General features: G+C 40.7%; 1 protein-coding gene across 4 annotated transcripts in view; it reads left to right on the top strand.

The window, feature by feature from the left end:
• The window catches only part of HEMGN (hemogen), a 51,300-nt gene extending 40,950 nt beyond the window's left edge, over positions 1–10,350 (top strand). For 3 of the 4 annotated variants that reach the window (XM_057498875.1, XM_036888307.2, XM_036888309.2), the window contains exons 2-5: positions 1,028–1,153; positions 2,924–3,017; positions 7,039–7,943; positions 10,195–10,350. In XM_057498875.1, coding sequence (XP_057354858.1) covers positions 1,075–1,153; positions 2,924–3,017; positions 7,039–7,943; positions 10,195–10,301 — 1,185 coding nt within the window. In that variant the 5' untranslated portion in view covers positions 1,028–1,074 and the 3' untranslated portion in view covers positions 10,302–10,350. Of the gene's footprint in view, positions 1–1,027; positions 1,154–2,923; positions 3,023–7,038; positions 7,944–10,194 lie in introns of all 4 variants that reach the window. The other variant, XM_057498876.1, reaches the window with a different exon arrangement.
• Positions 10,351–21,798: the final 11,448 nt, after the last annotated feature.

Below are 21,798 nucleotides of genomic sequence, written 5' to 3'. Positions count from 1 at the left end.
GAGATGAGTAAATTGGCCCTTGGGCTTTCTAACTTGCCTAAGGTCACTGAATTAGAGAATGTAGCAACACTGGAATTCAAACTCTTCACTTCAGTCTGTGACTCCAGAACACAGTTAACCCTGCATATCTCAAACTGGTATTAGGAAATGTTCAGTGTTCCTTCCTTAGCTGAACAACCATGGTCCTCTGAGTCTCCTTGCCTTCACAAATGAGGCCACTGATTGGAAATAGGGTGATTCCTTTGGTTTCACCTTAATTTCTGTGGCATGAGGTGATCACATTTTCATTAAGGAATGGTTTTTGACCTTCCCTAGATAAGTAACAGTGGATTTCATTAGTTACCTTGAGATACTTGTGAATGATGCAGTAGGCAGAAAAGGGTTTGAATTTTTTTGAATTCCTCGTTTGTGTTTGTTGTTTGTGTCTATTTAAATCTAACAGCATACACAGCAAGATTTTACATTATTTTGTAACAAATTAAGGTGAAAAATGCCTCCTGCAGGAAAACAATACAAGATTAATTTCACATCTTCAGAACTTTTACATTCATTTTGTTTCACTTTCACAAGAACTGTTGTGAGGTGGGCAAGTCAGGAATTATTTATCCACTTTGCAAATGAGGAAAGAGTCACAGAAAGGGAAGGTTACTTGTTTTAGGACATGGAGCACGTTAGATTGTAGACCTAATGTTTTCTACACTCTGCCATCTCCAAATGTAAAAAGGAACAGCAGACTCAGGCACCTTTGGATGGATAGGACCGAATGACTGCTGTACTGGAGGCTGTGCCATGCTGAGCCACAGCTGCGGGGCTCCTTGTATACCTAGCAACGACGCTAGAGGATGAGGACATAGTAGCACCAGCCACACCCTCTGCTCACACCTGCGCAGTGTGATAAAGACAGTAGAAGTGGCCAGCAGCCATGGTTCAACCAGATAAAATTTTTAGGCGGGAAGTTAAGTGACAAGTGAACTTGTGTATGTATATGTGTTTTAAACTGTTAGTTGCTTTTGATATTTTTAAAAAGGCTGCTTGTGAAAGTCAGACCAAATAACAGGAAGATTCTGCAGAAAGATGGATTTAGGAAAGGACCACTGTCATTTGACACACCATCAGAAACCTGATCGTCTTCAGGAAAAGAACCATGTTCCAGGTAATGAAAGAGCTCTTAAGATGTCTCTAGTGGCCACTAAGAAGTCTTAGTGGTTGTTGGGACGAATTGGGCTATGATTACTTTCCTTTTTTATGGACCTGGCAAAAGAAAATAGACATAATTAAGTTCATTCATATATATTTGGATGGGAAGAAGGGGCTGTATAATTTCTTGAGGTGCCTTCTAGTGCATTAAGATCCTAATAAGTCAGAGAAACACAAGGAAATAATAAGTTATAATACATTTAAATGAAAGGCAATGAAAATACTGAATACTGGATGTTTGTATACACAGCAAATACACCCATATATTTCCATGGTACCATAAATTTGCTATTAATTTTAGAAAGAGGTCTACCTATTGTCAAATCTATACTAGTGCTTATTCTTTTGACTCATCAATCTTAATCTTGTTTTAGGACATGGAGCTGGTTAGATCTATCCTAAAGAAGCATTTCTCAAAATGTTTTGCAGAACCCTAGGCCTTGAAAGACAGTGGCTTTAAAGTTTTTTTGTGCCAAGGTTCCCTTTGGCATTCTGATAAACCTATAGACCCTTCTTGTAATAAATTTCTAAAATACATAAAAATAGATAGGATTACAAAGGAAATAATTGTATTAAGATACAGTTATCAGAATGAAAAATTGTGATACAGTACCATATATGCCTCTTTATAGATGCATTAAATAGCAAAATTATATTAATAGTGAGTCTAATAACCATTGTATCAAATCAAATGTATTTCAAATAAATGGTATTTTAAGGTATCTGCAACAATTGCAATGTGATATGAAAAAATCTAATTTCTTTTGGTGATGAAGCCACATACTGCTACATCTACTGTGGTTTGTTACCTATGTTCATAATGGAATGATATGAGAAAATAAAGGTATAATTTTCTCCATTCAAGTTCACCATTAAGAACCTCTGTTCTAAGAGAAAGGTGCCATGTCCTAGGGGGCATGCTCTATTTTTGGGGGGTCCCAGTGCAAACTCGCAATCACTTCACAGGTTCTAAGAAGTTCTGTATGAAAGATCCATTAACTTTTCACAAACTTGGATGGTATGTAACCTTTTTTTGATAATTCCTTTAATATTCCAAAGAACTTGGAGAAACACCGTCCTAAAGAAAAAATTCAAAGGAAAGAAAAGCTGTATGCATGAATATGCTTATTGTTGTTTGATCTACAATGGCAAAAAATAACTGGCAACAACCTAAATGTTCACTATGAGTGGAATGGGTAAATAAGAATGCATCAACTTGATTAAGTATCATGTAGTCATTAAAGTTATAATTATGAGGACTATATCATGGAAAATATTTCTGATAAAATGTTCAGTTAATGATAAAATTGTGGTATGCTATCATAACTTTGTTTAACATGGGGATTTGGATGGTACAAGGAATAAAATAAAAACAGGTTATAGTAAAGATGGCAGAACATGGTTTGATTTTTTTCTTTTATATTTGTACAATATATAAAAATTGTGAAGAAATTAATTGGTTGGTAGCATACTTAGGTAGAAATACTGAGTATGTATTTGTACAAGTACAAATACTTATGTACAAAATACATTTTAATATGCTTACTGAGTATCTTCTAGACATTTTTTGGAGGTACAAGGATAAATAAGGTGTTCTTGTCCTAAAGAAGCTTGGAGAAAGACTTACACACCTATTGTAGGGATTCTACCATTTTGCTCTCAGACTCTTACTGATAAATGCCACAATTCATCACTGTCTCCTATAACTTTCATTTTGATCCTACAGAAGTCATTGGAACTTGGAGTTTGCGAAACAGAGAGCAACTCAGAAAAAGAAAGGCTGAAGCACAAGAAAGGCAAACTTCGCAATGGCAGTTTGGGTATGGTATCACTACAAGGGAAAAGGAACTAATATTTATTGAGCATATGCTACATGTCAAGTAGTGCTAAGCACGTTCACACACTATGCTTTATCTTTCCAACAATCTAGTAAATCAGGAGCTGTTATCCTTATTTTTCAAAAAAAGGGAAACCAAGTCTCTGAAGGGTTAAATCTTTTGCCTAAGGTCACACAGCTAGGAGAGTGGTGGGAACAGAATTTTATCCTTGACTTCTTTTAATTAAAGCAGCAGGCAATTAATTATATTATTGAGAGGCCTGGTGTTCAATTATTCTTGTAATATAAACATACAAGCATCTTGTTGGGAGCAGGAGACATCATTGAGGAGACTTACGAGCCTGTTCTCCAGACTTCCTATCAGTAAAATCCTTATCAAATGAGTGTGCTTAACTCTCTGATGGAGGAATCTAAAATACTGTAAATGAGTGATGGAAGAGTTTGGGAGTTCCTAAATCTCCAATCAAAGTCTTCTTTATGTGATTTCAGGGAGGGCATACAAGACATGACTATAAATTAGGCAGCATCTAACTGCATCCATTTAGAATATGGCTATAAAAACAGGTTGCTTGCTTGGAGACAGAAAAAAGGAGTCCAAGGAGCCAAGAGAGCAGCCTCCATCTAAGCCAGGATTTCTCAGCCTTGGCACTATTGACCTGGGGGTAGGAGAATCCCACAAGCAGGAGGCTGTTTTGTGCATTGCAGGTATTTAGTAGTATCTCTGGCCTCTAGAAACTAATAGCCCCTACTCCCAACTTTAAAATAAAAAATGTCTCTAGATATTGTCAAATGTCTCCTCAGGCAGGGGTAGAGGGGGCAAAATTGTCCCCAATTGATAACCTCTGATCTAAGCACTCTTTTTTAACAAATTTATTAGGAGTTTGATTTATATTCCTTCATTATTGCAAAAATGATTCCTTCAATGACAAAGATGACATAGGTATACATTTTTCTAGGCAGCATTAAAATAAAAATAGCAATGCAGGTGTTTTAAGCACTCTTCTTAAGAAAGGGCACCTATCCCCCTGAGGACTGAGTATATAGTCTGTTCTGCTACAAAACATGTTTCTACAAACCAAGCAGCTTCATATGATTGGTAGATAGGATAATGATGGCAGTAAAATGTGGAAATTGTTGTGATTCATGATTTTTCCTAGTCAAAAGGAGCCAGAAGTAGGAATAGAATTAAAACCTTCAGCAGGAAAGGGAAAAACCTTCAGCTTGGCTGCTGCATAGGCAAGATCCTTTTCAGCCTGCATCCAAGACTCCCTCCCCAGAGAAGGACACCACTAGCTTTGCTCAGCTCTCCACAGGTAGCAGGTTGCACTTCCTCCTGTGCCTAATTTAGTTGCAGCCCTGCTGGCTTAGGGTGCCATCCTTATTTGCATGATCTCAGTAGCTGAAAGCCTGCATTTACACTGTGGCTTTTGTGCATTTTTACTACCCTGGAAGCAGCCTTCAGCCATAGTAAGCTGCCTGTCTGGCCTGAGTTATGTCCCCCACAACCAAGTATTTTTTGTTAGCATTAAAAAGTTGCATAAGATTTAAGTCATTTGCCCAACTCCATTTTTCCCCCACAAGCTCTCTTTTAGTGTATGATTTTGCAGAAACTGAGGTTTTTCAGGAATACATACATTATGATATAGGTGAAACTTCTGTACTCAGGTCCTGTGGCAGGTGACTTTGTTGAACAATATCCATACTCGCCATGTAACCTTCTGATCATTACTTGGCTTTCCAAGTACTTGCTACAGAGAAAGAGTGCATTTGTTTGTCAGCTCACACATTCTTTGCTGTGTGATTTTGCATTTCTCACTGTTCACTTCAAAATTGGTCTTTAGGTTTACATATCAGTATCTTTGAGCTGATTGATGAGCTCTGCCCCAATAAATAGAGCTGGTCTCAGGGTACTGACCGAATTGGGTTTGTGTGCTTGCTGGGCTGGGGAGGCCAAAGGTGTAGGGAGTCATTGCAGTAGATGACATCTTGGTGAGCCTCTTGGCAGCTGGCTGGCCGTACTCTTGGGACACATCTCTGTACTACTGAGGGCTCTTCTCACTATAGCCTACCTCACAGAGAAACTTGAGTAGTTACAGAGAGAAGCAACAGAGTGTAATGGTTATGAGCCTGGCTTTAAAGGCAGAATGACTAGATTTGAAGCCTCCCACACTTCTACCCATTTGAGTTTGGACAGGTTAAGTCAACCTCTGTGTGCTTAGTTTTGTCATCTGCAAAATGGAGACAATAATAGTATCTACTTCATAAGTTGATATGAAGATGATATGCAATAACAGAATAAGTAAGTTACTTAAAAGTGCCTGGCACATAGGAAGCACTGTGTTTCCTGTATTAATATAAGGGCAATAATTTGTATTTGGATAGTTCATTTAAGTCACTATATGCAATTCTTAACAACAACCATGAGAATGGGCCATTACTATTTGCTCCCTTTTTACCTATGAAGAAACTAGGGCATAGCCAGTTTAAGTGACTTGCCTGTAATCACACAGCTGATAAGTGATAGACTACAGATTAAATTTTAGGCCACATAGATATATTGGTATTTTTTTTAGAAAAACTACAAGAAACAACATGGAACATTACTCAGATTTCCTCATATAGATCTATATAATAAAATTTTTAAGATTTAATAGCTAGGACAAAATAAGTATTTCTGAAGAATTCATATATAGGATCTTTTAAAATCTGACAATAAAGGCTTTATAATTTATCTTGTTACCTTGGTTACTTGGAATTATACTTCAAAATGCTGAGGTGTTATACCATCATTTTTAGATGACCTTTTCTTCTATGTTATGTTTAATAGTTATTTTTTACTGTCCTATTACATATATACCCTTTTTATATTGACTTCAAACTGCTTTTGGTGAAGCAATCATTTTATAGGTTTTCATTATGGAAATTTTCAAACATAACAAAAGTAGAAGAGGGTACACATTTGTTAAGTTTGCAGAGAACTATATGCACTGCAGATATCAAAGACACTGGTTTTATCTCTAAAGAATATCTACTTACTAAAATAAATAAGGTTTCTTCAGAAATAACTATAGTATGAGGCAGCTGATGTTCCTTGCCTAAAGCATGGTCCCCATAATAAATCCCACAGGAGTGCTAAGCAGGGAGAGCATTTTGGCCCTGTAGTCTGTAAGAGAAGTCTCCGTGGAGCAGGTAGCATGGAACAGAATTTCAATAAGTTTAGAAAAATGATGCAAGGCTTATTTATAGCACCTTTTCTTCCCCTGAGCTCATCTGTATTAGCCATCTGTATTTGGTTCTAGTTGCAGTACCTGACAATTGATCATTGGCTGCAATTTCCATGCCTATCCTTTCATCTTCTAGATCTTTAATCTAGCTATTAATTTGGAGTAGATACAAAATGGCCACTAATGCCTTTCCACCAGGCTTTTTTACCTCAAGAACTATTTTTGTACCTTCGAATCCAGCTTATAGTATATCTCATTTGACAAGTATTGCAGCTACTTAGCATTCTTTACACAAGACACTGCATTAGATAAGCAAGCTATATACATCATCCACCTGCAGGTTGCAGAGACAAGGAGCTGTGCCTGAATTTTGGATGTAGAAATGCAGTTGTATCAGTTTACCTAGAGCTCACACAGACTAAACCCAGGGAGACTAGTGTATGAATCAGAATGCCAATCTATTCATTTGTAACATCAATTATACATTTTCTATAACTACACTTTAATAAGAGTATGTTCTTCAACACATACATACACTCCACACTCACCAGAAAGGTTCCTGTTGAGTAAGGTGTCAGAGACAAAAGGTCCCTGAGGGACATTCCTCTCCTAACAATGGAGAGCATCTAGCTCTGCTCTTTAGCTTTACAAACAAGAAGATTGAAGTATAGATAGATTAAATGACTTGTTTTAAGGTCATACAATCCTGGGACTTTACTACCAACCATTTATTTTGATTCTGTAGCCCTGTTGCTGACGCTAATTTTGATCTCCCCACAGAGAGAAAAAATGCAGGCGGCAGAGAACAGGAAAAGGAAATGAAAGAGGCAGAAAGAGACAACAAAATACAGAACTGAAGGTGGAGCCTCAGTCACAATTAGAAAACGAAATGATGGAGGAAGTACTGGCACCTCCAGAGAAAGAGATTGAGCCACTCAGGGGTGTAACTGAAGCTCTCCCTTCAGTAGCCTCTCCCCAAGAAGTTATGCCTGAGATTTTTGCAATCAGTCAAGAAAGCATTATACAGCAGGAAAATTCTTCTGAGTATCAAGAAACAGCAGTACAAAATCACCCTTCTGAACCTGAAGACTTCTCTCCTAAAATGTGCCAAGAAAGAGCTGTAGCCAAAGCCCTTCCTTCTAAAACTTCTGAAGACATAGCTGACCTGGAAGGATGCTGTCTTGAAGCATGCCCCAAACCAGATGTGCCTAACAGATACACTCTTGAAACATACCAAAAAAATGCTGAACCTAAGGAATACAGTTCTGAACCAGGGCAAGAAATAGCTGAGACTGAAAGCGCCTTTCCTAAAATACAACAAGAAATAGCTGTGCCTAAAGACCTTTCTACTAAAACATACCAAGAAACAGTTGAACACTTTTCTCAAACATCTACAACAGAAATTGCTGTGACTAGAGCTCCCTTTCATCAAACAATCCAAGAAACACCTGTTCCTGAAGAATATCCACCTGAAATATGCCAAGAACCACCTGAGCCTGAAGACTGTTCACCTGAAATATACCAAGAAACACCTGGGCCTGAAGACCTCTCCACTAAGACCTATAAAAGTAAAGATGTATCTAAAGAATGCTTTCCAGAACCATACCAAGAAACAGGTGGGCCCCAAGACCAGCATCCTAAAGCACAGCTGAAAGATTCTGAGGATGTTTATACTTTTCCTCAAGGTAGGGGTTGTTTATTGGTGATAAGTCAGTGACAGTTCCCCATTTACAACTAGAGCACTAACATAGGTATATCCCCTCACAGTGGTGATTTGTAGCTTTCTTTGAAAATCATAGGATACCCCAGTTATCTTAAGGGATATCATTAATAGTATTGGCTAATTTCAAATAGAAAATGTTTTTCAGTCAACCAATGTCTCTTTGGCACATGTCCAAAGAATTAAAAGAAAATAATTGAAAATACAAGTGTGTACTTGACATACTATCCATTTGGGGAAGCTTTAGCCAGTGAAGAGAAATGAACCCAATACAGGGCGAATTGTGTGCAAAACATTTTAAAGGACAATTAAATTTAGATTAACAAGAAAGCCTGATGAATAAAATTTTTCTTGGAAATTAAAATTTCCTGGCAAACTAAAGGCAAGTAAATTCACGGTGCAAGGTACCAAGGGAGATAATACAAAGATGTAAAATATTATCCTGTTACCAAGGAACTCAAGTCTTGTAGGATTTATCAGGTTTACTAAAAACCCTTTATATTTCAATATTTATTTCTGAAAAGCTTTCTCCTTAAACATAACATTTTGAAAAATGTGACCTTTCTTCAATGTGACTTGCCTCAGGAGACAAAATTGAGAACCTCTGTTCTCCTTGTACAATACTACAGACAGTATAGGAAATGGACTGAGTGGATCAGACCATAGTTATCTCCAGAGAATTGTTTTCTAAAGAAATCCCTTTGATAGTTTATTTGCTCTTTCTCTTAAAATATGAGTGCAACAAAAACATGGGGTCAGTTGGGTTCCAAGTAGTACAAGTTTTGAGGAAATACCTTAAGAACATTACAGTAAAAAGCAGACACATGAAGCATAGCTTGTACTGACAGGAGTCCTCAGCAGGAGAAGCTGCTCTAATCAACAAAGTGCCCCTATTCTAAGAGTTTCATTGTAATGCAGTAAGGTTAATATGAGCAGTTAATTAATGCTTATTTTGGTTTTGGTTTTGTCCTACCAAACAAATGAAAATACCTACCTTTTTGCTGATTATAAAATATTTGTAATTATATATGTTTATTATTGTAAAACAAAGCAGTATGTAAGTAAATATAGAGTAAAATTCCCCTGTAATACCACCTCTTATCTCTGATCCCCAGTGTTGAGTTTGTTTCAACAAATAAGGTAGTGTAATATTCTATAACCTGCTTTTTTTCACATACAATATATATCTTGGCCTCTTAAATACATCTTTTGTAACAATTGTTTAGTATTGTGTTGTATGTACCACAGTTTATTCAACCAATCCTTATAATAATGAACACTTAGGTTATTGCCCAAGTTTTGCTATTATAACATTTATATAGCTGGCATTTATTTGGCACTTTCCATGTGGCAGATGCAGTATTAAACCTTCTGTGTGAATTACTTTATTCAATGTTAAAAACCTTACTGGAAAAATAATATTATCCCCATTTAATAGGTAAAGAAATTGAGGCACTGGAAGCTTAAGTTTGTCTGATTATTTCCTTTGGGTAAATCCCTAGAAGTTCAAATGCTGGGCCTGCATTTAAAGTTTAGATATATTCTGTAAAAGAATAGCCTCCAAAAATACAGCAATCCACACAAACCAGTTGTTTATATAAGTGCCTTTTCTCCATGCTGTTGCCAGCACTGCACATGATCACATTTTTAAAATCTTTTATGGTCCTAGGTTTTAAAAAAAAACTATTTTTAAAAATTTTCACTTTTTTAAGGACTAACGCTACTAGGCATCTTTTCACAGTCATTGTGAATTTGAATTTTTTCTTTAGAGAATTGTCTGTTTCACTACTTGTTCCTTTTTAAATTTGTGATCTTTTTGATTAAAAAAACTCTATAAATAATAGCTATTAAACCTTTGCTTACATGTTATATTTTTCCAGTTGTTTGTGGTTTAGCTTTGTTTATAGTGTTTTTGTCATCTATATGAAAACATTTTAATTTTAATTTTTAGTGATTCAAACTTCATGATTTTAATATTTAGTTATTCATACCTGTCAATCTTTTCCTTTATGGTTTCTGGTCTGTCCTGCTTAGAAAGGCCTTTATAATTCTAAGATTATAAGAACATTATCTTGTTTCTATAACATTTATGGTATTTTAATATTTAAATGTTACCTGAAATTTGTTTTTGAGGTAGAGTTTCTTTTTTCTCCAAACTTATAGTCAATTGTTCCAATACCATTTATTGAACTTATTTTCATATTTTGATTTTATAGAAATGCAAGAAAAACCCAAAGCAGAAGGACCAGAGATACCAGCAATTTCAAATGTTCCTCAAGAGATTCACTCAGAAAATGACATCTATAGTTATGTTTTGCTTTAACAGTGTTCAGCCATCATAGTTGTCCAACAAAATACACATCTTAATATATTATTGTGTGATTTTTCCTCAAAATACTATAGAAATCTCTATTATATTCATTAATATTTTATCTGGGCTTTTTTCCCCAGGTAAAGAGCATATCTGAAAGAGAGCTAACATGTTTTTTCAGGCTCTACCACATAGATAATAGACTGTTGTGTGTGTGTGTGTGTGTGTGTGTGTGTGTGTGTGTATGTGTGTGTACATTGGGATGAGGATAGTGATGGGAAAAGACACAAATGGGAAAGGGGAGGGCTGAAAAACTGATTTTTTTCCTTCTGAGAACAAACATTTCTTTAATTCTTAAGAGCAGAAAAATTATTGTCTGAACACTTAAAATTTGGGGGAATATGTAGTTTTCTTGTAAACTTTGTTCAGTTATTAATGTAACAGTAGCATCAACATTTTCTTCAGGCTTAGTTGGCTTTTTAGTTAATTTTAACAATTCTTATTATTCTAGATAAGAAAATTCAAATATATTTTGGAGTGATGAATGTAGTTTGCTTGTGTATTTGAATTCTTTCTATTTTTACTTTTTAGATATTGTATTTGTGCAAAATGTACATTAAATCATTATTACGTGCTTAACTGTATGGACAGCATCATGGTAAGCATGGAGGGCTAGAAGCTGTGGCACATCGTCCTTGCCCACCAGGGGTTTAATCTAGTCTCGTGGGAGAAGGAGGATAAAACAGAAAATAAATAATTACAAAAGAAAGTAGTTTATGCTAGTGGCATTTGAATAGTAGATACAATAAAGGGAATGCTCACTTTTTTTGCTGGAATGACCTGAAAAAATTATACAAGAATGGAACCTTGAAAGATGGAGGGGACCTGTATTACAGGCAAGGATAGCAGCATTATTGTATGTGCCACAGAGAAGGATGAATTCAGGCCATGTTCAAGAGAACTGCATGCAAACTACAGTTAATACAGGATCCATGTGGAAGAGTGGGCTGGCAGGGTAAAAATCTCATAATATCAGCATGTACAGAATTTTACATACCTAGCAAAGAAGTATATCCTTCACTTGTTAGGTAATGGGGAAGGAACTAAGTAAGACTTTTGAACAATGGAGTGGCAGTTTTAGTATTTTAGGAATGATTATCTGGTGATAATGGTCAGGATTCACTGAAAAGAGAGATTGCAGAAAGGAATAGGAATTATTCCCAGGAAGATGTCTGAAGTCTCCCCTAGTATTTTTTTTTTGGTGGGGGTGGGGGGTTATTTTCAGTTTTACTTTTATTATTACAGAGGATGCAAAGTAAAGGAGATATTTGCAAACAAAGGTGCAGTTCAGCAAGGGCACAATTGCAAAAGCTGTTCATATAGGCATTGTGCTAGGTTCTAGGCTACAGAAAACAAAACAGGATCCCAGACTCTCAAGCATTCCCAGTGTAAAACAGTGGTTCTCAACCTCATTATATATTAGAATAGCTGGGGAAGATTTCAAAATTACAGATTCCCAGACACCTCCCCAAGGATTTTGATTTATCGTCTACGGTGGCATCCAGGCATAGATACATTTATTCTTTTGTTTTTGCTTTAAAGACTGTTTTTTAGGAATAATTTTAGGATTATAAGTTGTAATGATAGTACAGAAGTTCCTGTGTACCCCTCAACCAATATACCTTAACGGAAGCATGTTATATAACCATGGTCCATTTATAAAATCTTATTAAGGTGGTTCCAATCTCAAACTAATCTACAGATCTTATTTGGATTTCAATAATTCTTCTACTAACGCCCTTTTCTCTGCCTCAGGATCCAATCTAGTATACAACATTGCATTTAGGATATTTTAAAAGCTCTTCAGATGATTATAGTGTGCAGTTAGGGTTGAGGACCACTGGTATAGTGGGAAGTTACAATGTTGTTTCCCTCATATTTGCCACTTCCTCCCCCACAAACATAAAACCTTTTCCCCTCAAGAGATATTCATGGCACAATGATTACTCACACCCCATTATATAACTCAATGTATCAAGGGCAGCATAACCATGATAGTCCCTGTGGGTAAAATTGTAACATTTCCAGAGTATCTCCCCTGGCTTTAGTGCATTTGCATATCCTCAGGGGTCTAGAGAAGTTCATCTCCATGTCAGTGGGTAATTCCTGGGCAACCGAGGGCATATATGAACCTGAGAATTTAAAGGGACAGGCTTGCTTGCTTGCTTGCTTCTTCAGGAGCAGAGGAGAAAGATGGCCCTGGACTGCAGTTTGTAAGTAATAAATGGGTTTCAAACTTTATTTCTCCCTTTGACTGGTTTCAATTTTTAGAGGTATTTTGCCTCAGGATTTCCTTTTCCCGGACTTATATCTGGCATAGTTGGCAGGACTCCTCTGAACCCGAAATCTGTCATAATGGGTGTGACCTTTGGGAGGGCTGCTCCTGTGGATGGTGGGGAGGCCCCAGTGGATGCAGTGGCAGAGCATGCTGCTTCACCTGTTATTATCCCCCCAGCTGTGGGGCTTCCAAGTTGGGAACCCCTAGAGGGGAACTGGCCTAGGGTAAAGTACCTCCTAGAGGGGTGGGGCCTTCCCCAGAACTGGGGAAGGGCGGAAACACCGGAAGCTAGAGAATTAGCCCTCCAGGAGTTGGAAGACTGCTTGGAGACCTTAGGGGGCCATGTAATGGCTGGCATTGTAGGGTCTCTTTTCATCCAGACAGTGGAAAATGTTATACAGGAGAAAGAGAGGATTATTGAGGGTCTTAGAGAGAGACACACTTCAGCATTGCTGGAGGAGCTGGGCAATAACCTATGGGATGCTGTTAAAGAAGAGAGACAGTTACTGAAAAGACAGGTCACGCTCCTAGAAAATTCCTTAGCAGCAGCGAGGGGGGAGATGGCAGGAAAAGCCACGTTGCAGGAGGCCGTGGGGGAAAGGGAGGAAAGAGTAATGCCTTCAGCCCCAGAAATGGTGGAGGAAGAGCCGTTGGTGGAGAAGCCTGAGGGAGAAGAGGAGGAGGCAGGGTCATCAGCGGATCTTCTACCCAGGCCACCACAGGAGGTACCCTCTTCTGTTTTAATGGACCACCCAGCTGTAATCAAGAAAATAAAAATGAAACAACCATGGGCTCCTCAGGGGGAGGAGCAGCCCCCTTCCCAGGTTGTGGAGCACTCCATGCTCCGTCCATATACCCAGGATGAGCCAGTGGACATGAGTGTCCAGTATAGGCAGAGGCCATTAGAATCTCTGCCTACATGGCTTTTATGTCTCTGGGATATGAGGGTGTAAAGCATTGTGTTGGGTACTGAGATGAGTAGAATGGCTTCTTTGATGATTCACCCTTCCCTCCAGCAGTGGTTGCAAAATGCCCATCATGCCTCAGGGAATCAGACGCTCCTGGAATGCCTGACAGCTGCCATCCGGATAGTTTGGCCTAATCAGGGTGATTTACCATATTTTCCCAGTAGTTGGAAAACGTATGCAGAGCTCCAACAGATACTGTGGGAATTGGGTATGAAAAACATCATCTATAATATGGACCCCCAGAGCCCTGATGAGGAGGTGTTCACTATAGGAATGAGAAAGCTGGTACTGCATACAGCTCCCACATCTCTCTTTGGGTCCCTAGAGAATACTCTTGCCTCCCACCTTGGGTAACCCATAAGTGAGGCTACTCACACTTTAGCATATCTGGGGGAGGTTGAAACAATAAGGGTATGGAGGGAAGTATGGGCCATGACTGAAAGTTGAAGTGCAAAAGGCCCCATGAAGGTCTCCAGGACCCAGATGTGGGTTGATTTGATAAAGTCCGGGGTAGTGAAAGAAAAACTCAATGGGCAGCCCAATAGAATATTGTTACAACTGTGGCACTAATTAAAGCCAGAGCAGCAGTTCCAGCCGCTGAGGTCCAGGACACAAAAACCAGAGTCAAGGCCTCAGGCCCAGCCTGTGTCCCTGCAAAACTTCATGGGAGACAGTACTCAGGATTCGCCTGAGCCCTCACCCCCACTGGAGGATAATTGGGAACCACGATTCAACTGAGGGGGGGTGTCAAAGTCCCCACCTTGGGGGACACAGTGGGGACCAGAGGCCACATGTAGAATTAGCAATTCATTGGTCCCCTGTGAATGCACAACCTGTCCTGGTGCTGGTGGACACAGGAGCTGAGTGTTCTTTGATTCATGGCAATCCTGAGCATTTTCCCGGGACCCCTGCTGTGATAGATGGCTATGGGAGTAAGGCAATTAGAGTGAAGAAAGCCCAGATCTCATTGGGGATAGGGCATTTACCTCCAAAGGAGTATACTGTGTACATTTCTCCCATCGCTGAATATATTTTGGAGGTAGTTATCCTGCAGGGCCTGTGGTTACAGACCACTGCAGGTGAGTTCAGACTGAGGGTACATGTGGTAAAGGCAGTTCTGAGGGGACATGTAAGCACCCATCTGTAGCTCTGCCTGTACCTCAGCAGGTGACAAATATTAAGCAGTATAAATTGCCGGCGGGGGGCGGGGGCACAAGGAAATTGGAGAAACTACAGGAGTTGGAGAGGGTGGGCATCATAAAGCCCACTCATAGGTAATTCCCCAGGATGGCCAGTGAGAAAGCCAGATGGCTCCTGGCATATGACAGTAGATTACAGGGAATTGAATAAAGTCACAACCCCTTTGCATGCTGCTGTCCCCTCTATAGCAGACATTCTGGACACCCTCAGCCATGGACTGGGAACATATCATTATGTAGTAGACCTTGCTAATGCCTTTTTGTCTATTGACATAGCACAGGAAAGCCAGGAACAGTTTGCCTTCACATGGGAAGGCCGGCAGTGGACATTCACTGTCCTTCCACAGGGATATCTCCACAGTCCCACCATCTCTCATGGACTTGTAGCCCAGGACTTGGCCACATGGAGGGAGGAAACTGCAAACAGCATGGTTGTATCACTACATTGATGATATTATGCTCACATCTGATTCTCTTTCCCATTTAAAAGGGGCAGTTCCTAGACTGTTGCAACATCTATAGGAAAAAGGATGGACTGTAAACAGCACCAAGGTTCAGGGACCTGGTTTGTCTGTGAAATTCTTGGGGGTTGTATGTTTGGATAAAACTAGAGTTGTTCCTGAAGCAATTATAGACAAGGTCCAGGCTTTCCCCATCCCTACCACTGTGGCAGTATTACAAGAGTCTGGGGTCTTTTGGGCTACTGGAGAGTGTTTATCATGCATTTGGCACAAATTCTGAAGCCCTTATACCAGTTGGTATGAAAGGGCATCAGGTAGGACTGGGAAGAAACATGTGCAGCTCCTTTTACTGCTGCCAAGCAGGCAGTCAAAGCCATACAAGCCTTGAATGTAATGGACTCATCAAGGCCCTGTGAACTAGAAGACGGTTATGGATGGGGTCTTTGGCAGCGGCTTGAACAGACATGCCAACCTATTAGATTCTGGTCACAACTATGGAAAGGAGCAGAGGTCCGCTACACCTTGACAGAGAAGCAACTGGCTGCTGTGTACCACACCTTGCTGGCTATGAAGCCATTGCTGGAACAGCTCCAACCAAGGTAATAACCACCTATCCCATTGTGGGGTGGGTGTGAGACTGGACCCAGAGGCCATGGAGTGGCATGGCACCCACACCTACACTGGCCAAATGGGGCACATACTTACAGCAGTGCAGCACCCTCTCTACTAGTTCCTTAAGTGGAGAACTCCAATGCACATTGGGGCCAGTGACCTATACCAGTGGAAAGCAGCCCTTGGTAGCTGAGACTCCTTATCAGGAGGGAAAGGCCCCTATACCTGAAGATGCTTGGTACACAGATGGCTCCATGGGCAGCCCCTGAAGTGGAGGGCTGTGGCTTTCGATCCTAAGCCTGAGAGATTCAAGATGGCGGCGTGAGAGGTGAGATGGAGAATTCCTCCCAAAACCACAGATAGTATGAAAATGTAGTTAAATGACACAACTAACCCTAAAACAACAACAAGAAAGAAGGCTGAACCAGACTGCACACAGACCTCACTAACAGAGCAGACCTCACGAAACAGGGTAATGTAGGAAAGCCTTAATCCGGGGGGGGGAGCAGGCCCTTCCCCCATCCCAGCTCATTGGTGGGAGGAAGAGAAATGGAGTGGGGGATGGGGTGGAAGCCTGGGACTTCTGAACACCCAGCCCTGGAGGTCTGCTTTGGGAGCAGAAACCTACACTGTGTGGTGCTCTGGACGTTAGGGAGCTCAGACAGGTGGAGTGCTTGAGAGGCAGATTCCAGCCATTTGTGGAGGAGGGGACCCACACCCAGCCGCTCTGGACGTAGGGAAAGGCAGGCAGTCTGACAGGCTTCCTAGCAGCGAGAGGGCAGCTGAGGGAGCGGGGTTTGCATGGAGCTTGCTGTGCTGGGGAGGGGAGAGCTAAACAATGTTGTCTGGGTGCGCTCTGCCCAGCTGGTTGGGAACTTTGAGGAGCTTCAGGTGCCCGTTCCCCCTAGCTGCCTTCTCAGCTCTGAGAACCCCACTTTGACACACAGCCTGCTGTGCCTTCCTCCTAGCCTGCCAACACTGGTTCACAGCCCTGCAGTCACTGTGCTGGCATCAGGCCAGCCAGAGGGAGGCCCTGCCTACAACAACTAGAGGCAAAGCACAGAGGCTTAGACCTGCATGCTTGGCCCACTGGCTCTGACACTGAGACAGGCACCACAGACAGGAATCAGGAAACATCTTTCCTTACCCCAGGCACCAGCTCCACTCCCCTACGACCCTCAACCTCACTCTAGGGGCTGAGCAGTTCCAGAGACTGGAACTTCTGGGCACTACTGGGCACCACACAGAAATATGAAATGTCAAAAGAACATGGTTCAGACCAGAATCTCACAAACCCCAGAAAAAGGGTCAAATGAAACTGAACTCACTAATCTGTCTGAAAGAGAGTTCAAAATAAAAATCATAAACATGCTTATGGAGGTACAGAAAAATATTCAAGAACTAAGGAACGAATTTAAGTCAGAGTTTCAATCATTAAGAAATTCCATATCTGAAATGAAACATACAATGGAGGGATTTAAAAGCAAATTAGATGTAGTAGAAGAGATGGTAAATGGAATAGAAATTAGAGAAGAAGAATACAAAGAAGCTGAGGCACAGAGAGAAAAAAGAATCTCTAAGAATGAAAAATACTGAGAGAACTGTGTGACCAATCCAAACAGAACAATATCCACATTATAAGGGTACCAGAAGAAGAAGAAGAGAGAGAAAAAGGGATAGAAAGTGTCATTGAGGAGGTAATTGCTAAAAACTTCCCCAATATGGGGAAGGAGATAATCTCTCAAGTCATGGAGGTGCACAGATCTCCCAACACAAGGGACCCAAGGAAGACAACATCAAGACATATAATAATTAAAATGGCAAAGATCAAGGATAAAGCAGCTAGAGAGAGAAAAAAGAGCACATATAAAGGAAAACCCATCAGGCTATCATCAGACTTCTCAACAGAAACCTTACAGGCCAGAAGGGAGTGGCAAGATATATTTAATGCAATGAAGCAGAAGGGCCTTGAACCAAAAAATACTCTACCCAGCAAGGTTATCATTTAAATTTGAAGGAGGGATTAAACAATTTCCAGATAAGCAAAAAACGGAGAGAATTTACCTCCCACAAACCACCTCTACAGTGCATTTTGGAGGGACTCCTATAGATGGAAGTGTTCCTAAGGCTAAATAGATGTCACCCAAGGGATAGACAAAGAGTACAGAATATGATTTGTAACATACAAAGAATGGAGGAGGAAGAAAAAGGAGGGGAAAAAAAAGAGAGAACCTTTAGGTTGTGTTTGTAATAGCACACAAAGTGAGTTAAATTAGACTGTTAGATAGTAAGAGAATTACCCTTGAACCTTTGGTAACCAAGAATCTAAAGCCTGCAATGGCAATAAGTACATACCTATCGATAATCACCCTAAATGTAAATGGTCTGAATGCACCAATCGAAAGACATAGTGTCACTGAATGGATTAAAAAACAAGACCCATCTATATGCTGCCTACAAGAGACTTCCTTCAAACCCAAAGACATACACAGACTGAAAGTAAAGGGATGGAAAAAGATATTTCATGCAACTAACAGGGAGAAAAAAGCAGGAGTTGCAGTACTTGTATCAGACAAAATAGACTTCAAAACAAGGAAAGTAACAAGAGACAAGGAAGGCCATTACATAATGATAAAGGGGTCAGTCCAACAAGAGGATATAACTGTTATAAATACCTATGCACCCAACACGGGATCACCTACATATGTGAAACAAATACTAACAGAATTAAAGGGGGAAATAGAATGCAATGCATTCATTTTAGGAGACTTCAACATACCACTCACTCCAAAGGACAGATCAACCAGACAGAAAATAAGTAAAGAGACAGAGGCACTGAACAAGGTATTAGAACAGATGGACCTAATGGAGATCTACAGAACACTCCATCCAAAAGCAACAGGATACACATTCTAAGACTGAGACAACATGGATGGAGGATTGAGAGGGGAAGAGCAGTCAATGGGCTGAGTTGTGGGCAGAATGGCTTGTGATCATCCAGGAGCCTTCCCCCATAGTTTTCTGCACAGATAGCTGGGCCGTCTATCAGGGCTTGACCCTGTGGCTACCGACATGGTATCATGACAACTTGATGTTGGTCACTGTCCCCTTTGGGGGCAAAAGTTGTGGCAAGACCTATGGGCCTCTGCTCAGACTAAGACTGTTACTGTATATCATGTGACTGGCCATTTGCCTGTAGCATCCCCAGGGAATGATGAAGCAGACACACTGTCCCAGGTGTGCTGGCTAGAAAGAAAGCCTGCCTCTGATGTGGGCCAATGGCTGCACCAGTGTTTGTTGCATGCAGGGCAAAAAACAATGTGGGCTGTGGCCCGTCGGTGGGGCTTGCCATTGACCTTTGAAGAAGTCAGTAGAGCCTGGAAGGAGTGCCTTGTGTGCTCTAAGAGGGACTTACACCAAGTCCCACAGCAACATGGGACAACAGTAAGGGGGCCAATACCCCTTGTCAGATGGCAAATAGACTATATCAGAAGGATATCGGTATGCCATGACTTGTGTGGACACGGCTACTGGACTACTGGTTGCTTTTCATGCACGTCGTGCAGATCAGCAAACCACCAAGAGGGGCCTGGAGCATCTCTTTGCAGCCTATGGCCGGCCGAAGGTGATTGAGAGAGATCAAGGTACCCACTTTACTGAACATGCGTTACAAGAATGGGTGCAGCAATTAGGAATAAAGTAGGAATTTCATGTACCATATAATCCTACTGGGGCAGGCATGATAGAGAGGTACAATGGTTTGTTCAAATTTGGCCAGAAGTCAGGCACCAATAGTCTACAGGTTGGTCAGTTTGCCTACGGACAGTGCTGCAGCATTTGAGTGAGCTCTGAGCCCTGTGGATATGCTCACACACCTTGCTGCCTCTCCTATATAACTGTACATCCAAACAAAAGAGCTATTGAAACCAGGACTGTTGAATGGACCTGGCCCTGGACATTTCGACACATGCACCAGGGATGGCTGGCCTTTCTGGCACTTTGGGGGAAAGGCCTGGAAGCTGGCCTCGTGTGTATTCCTGGAGAAAGAGCTGAATGGCACCCAAAGGTCACGGTAGTGTACCCAAAATGTCGAGGAGGTAAGAGCATCTTATGGATAAGTTTTGTTTTATCTTTATGGCCAGTGCATGTATTCCCATAGCCCTATATATCGACCCATCTGTAACTCCCACAGGGAGAGGGGTGAAAGTCTGATATACTAGACCAGGACGAGATCCCATCCCTGCCAATTTTATCACAAGCCCACTCTCTTGGATGTACCATACCTGATGGACAAGATTTGCCTATGCTGGTAAAACAGGTATCTTATCGCCCTTAAGGTTATTTTCTCCTACAGTCCTAGTGGCCTGAATGTGACCCCTGGCTGCAACTGCTGCCTGATGATTGCTCTGAACCCTCAGCTACTGCCTGCCTATGGAATGGACGAGCTATGGACTTCATGTGCATAAGACTTTGAACCTAGCTGAATCCTCCGGCTTGAGGATTGTCATAATTTTATTGCTGTTGCTATTGTTATGTCATTAGTCTGGTCACAGTGCTCCAGTTTTCTCGCCCAGGCACCATTGCAGAAGAAGGGGAACGAGTAGATTGTAAGGCAAGATTTCTGGACGGGTGGCCTGTGGGTAAAATTGTACCATTTCCAGAGTATCTCGCCTGGCTTTAGTGCATTTGCATATCCTCAGGAGTGGAGGGTTCATCTCCATGTCAATGGGTAATTACCGGTGCAACCGAGGGCGTGTCTGAATCTGAGAGTTTAAAGGGAGGGGCTGGCTTACTTCCTTGCTTGCTTCTGCAGGAGCAGAGGCCCAGCCCTGGACTGCTGTTTGTAAGCAATGAACGGGTTTTAAACTTTATTTCTCCCTTTGACTGTTTTTGGTTTTTAGAGCTATTTTGCCCCAGGATTTCCTTTCTCTGGACTTACAGTCCCTTACATGTGGATAGCACTTCAGAATTTATACTTTCACATACATTTTTTAATTTGATTTGCACAAGAGTCTTTGAAATTGGCAGGGTGGAGATTATTTCCATTTTACAGATGAGGGAATAACTTAAGAGAGACTAGGAATTCACCCTAAGTTACATCTAACTTAACGCATTTCATGATGGGTCTCCTTCTTAGGAAATCTTGTCTCAGTTTGAGCAGCCAGAGTGGGTTAGAAATGGAGAAAAAAGAGTAAACTGAAATCTCAAGTTCTAATAGCACTGCATTAAGATGAAATTTAAGAGATTTGCATATGTACCATACATGGGGGCATAAACATGAGGCAGATGGGGAAGTAGATGGGATGAGGAATATAGTACGTTAGAGGAAGAGGGATCTTCTCTTTTTATTTTTTAGGACCCTTTCTGCATGCCCACTTTTCAAACTCCCTATAGACCTACGATCTCTGCTGTCTGACTGTTCTCATTCAAACATCAGTGTGCATCTAAAAATTTTCCAGTTCCCTCTTGGCTTAGAACCCTCCGGTCACAGAATTAAAGTTTTGTAAGAATCCATCTAGCTCTACTTTTTGCTGCTCTGCTCTCAAGGTAGGTACAATAGTGGTTCTTTAAAAATCCATGAATCCATGTTATTAAATCTAAAGTACTGTGTGAGGAGACCCAAAGCTTTAATTGCTTTTCAAAGGGATTCTTCACCCAAATGAAGATTAAGAGCCATCATATTGAAAGTGTTTCTCAAAGTGTAGGCTGAAGACCACCTGTATTAGAATCACTTAGGTGTTTTTAAAAAAGCATATTCCTTGGTCTTACTTCCAGAGAAAGGGTTGTCTTATAAACTACAAATAATCACATGTAACTCTAGACAGGTAATAAAAACCCCAAACCATGTAATAAACATGCTACATTTTAAAATTCCTGTTTTCCATAAAGAACACATTTACTTTTAAAAGAGGCAGCAATCTACTTCACCAG

The sequence above is a fragment of the Manis pentadactyla genome, chromosome 3 (assembly GCF_030020395.1).
Source record: "Manis pentadactyla isolate mManPen7 chromosome 3, mManPen7.hap1, whole genome shotgun sequence".
NCBI lineage: Eukaryota > Metazoa > Chordata > Mammalia > Pholidota > Manidae > Manis > Manis pentadactyla.
The sequence above is the reverse complement of the archived record's forward strand: the minus strand, read 5'-3'. Positions and strand labels throughout refer to the sequence as shown.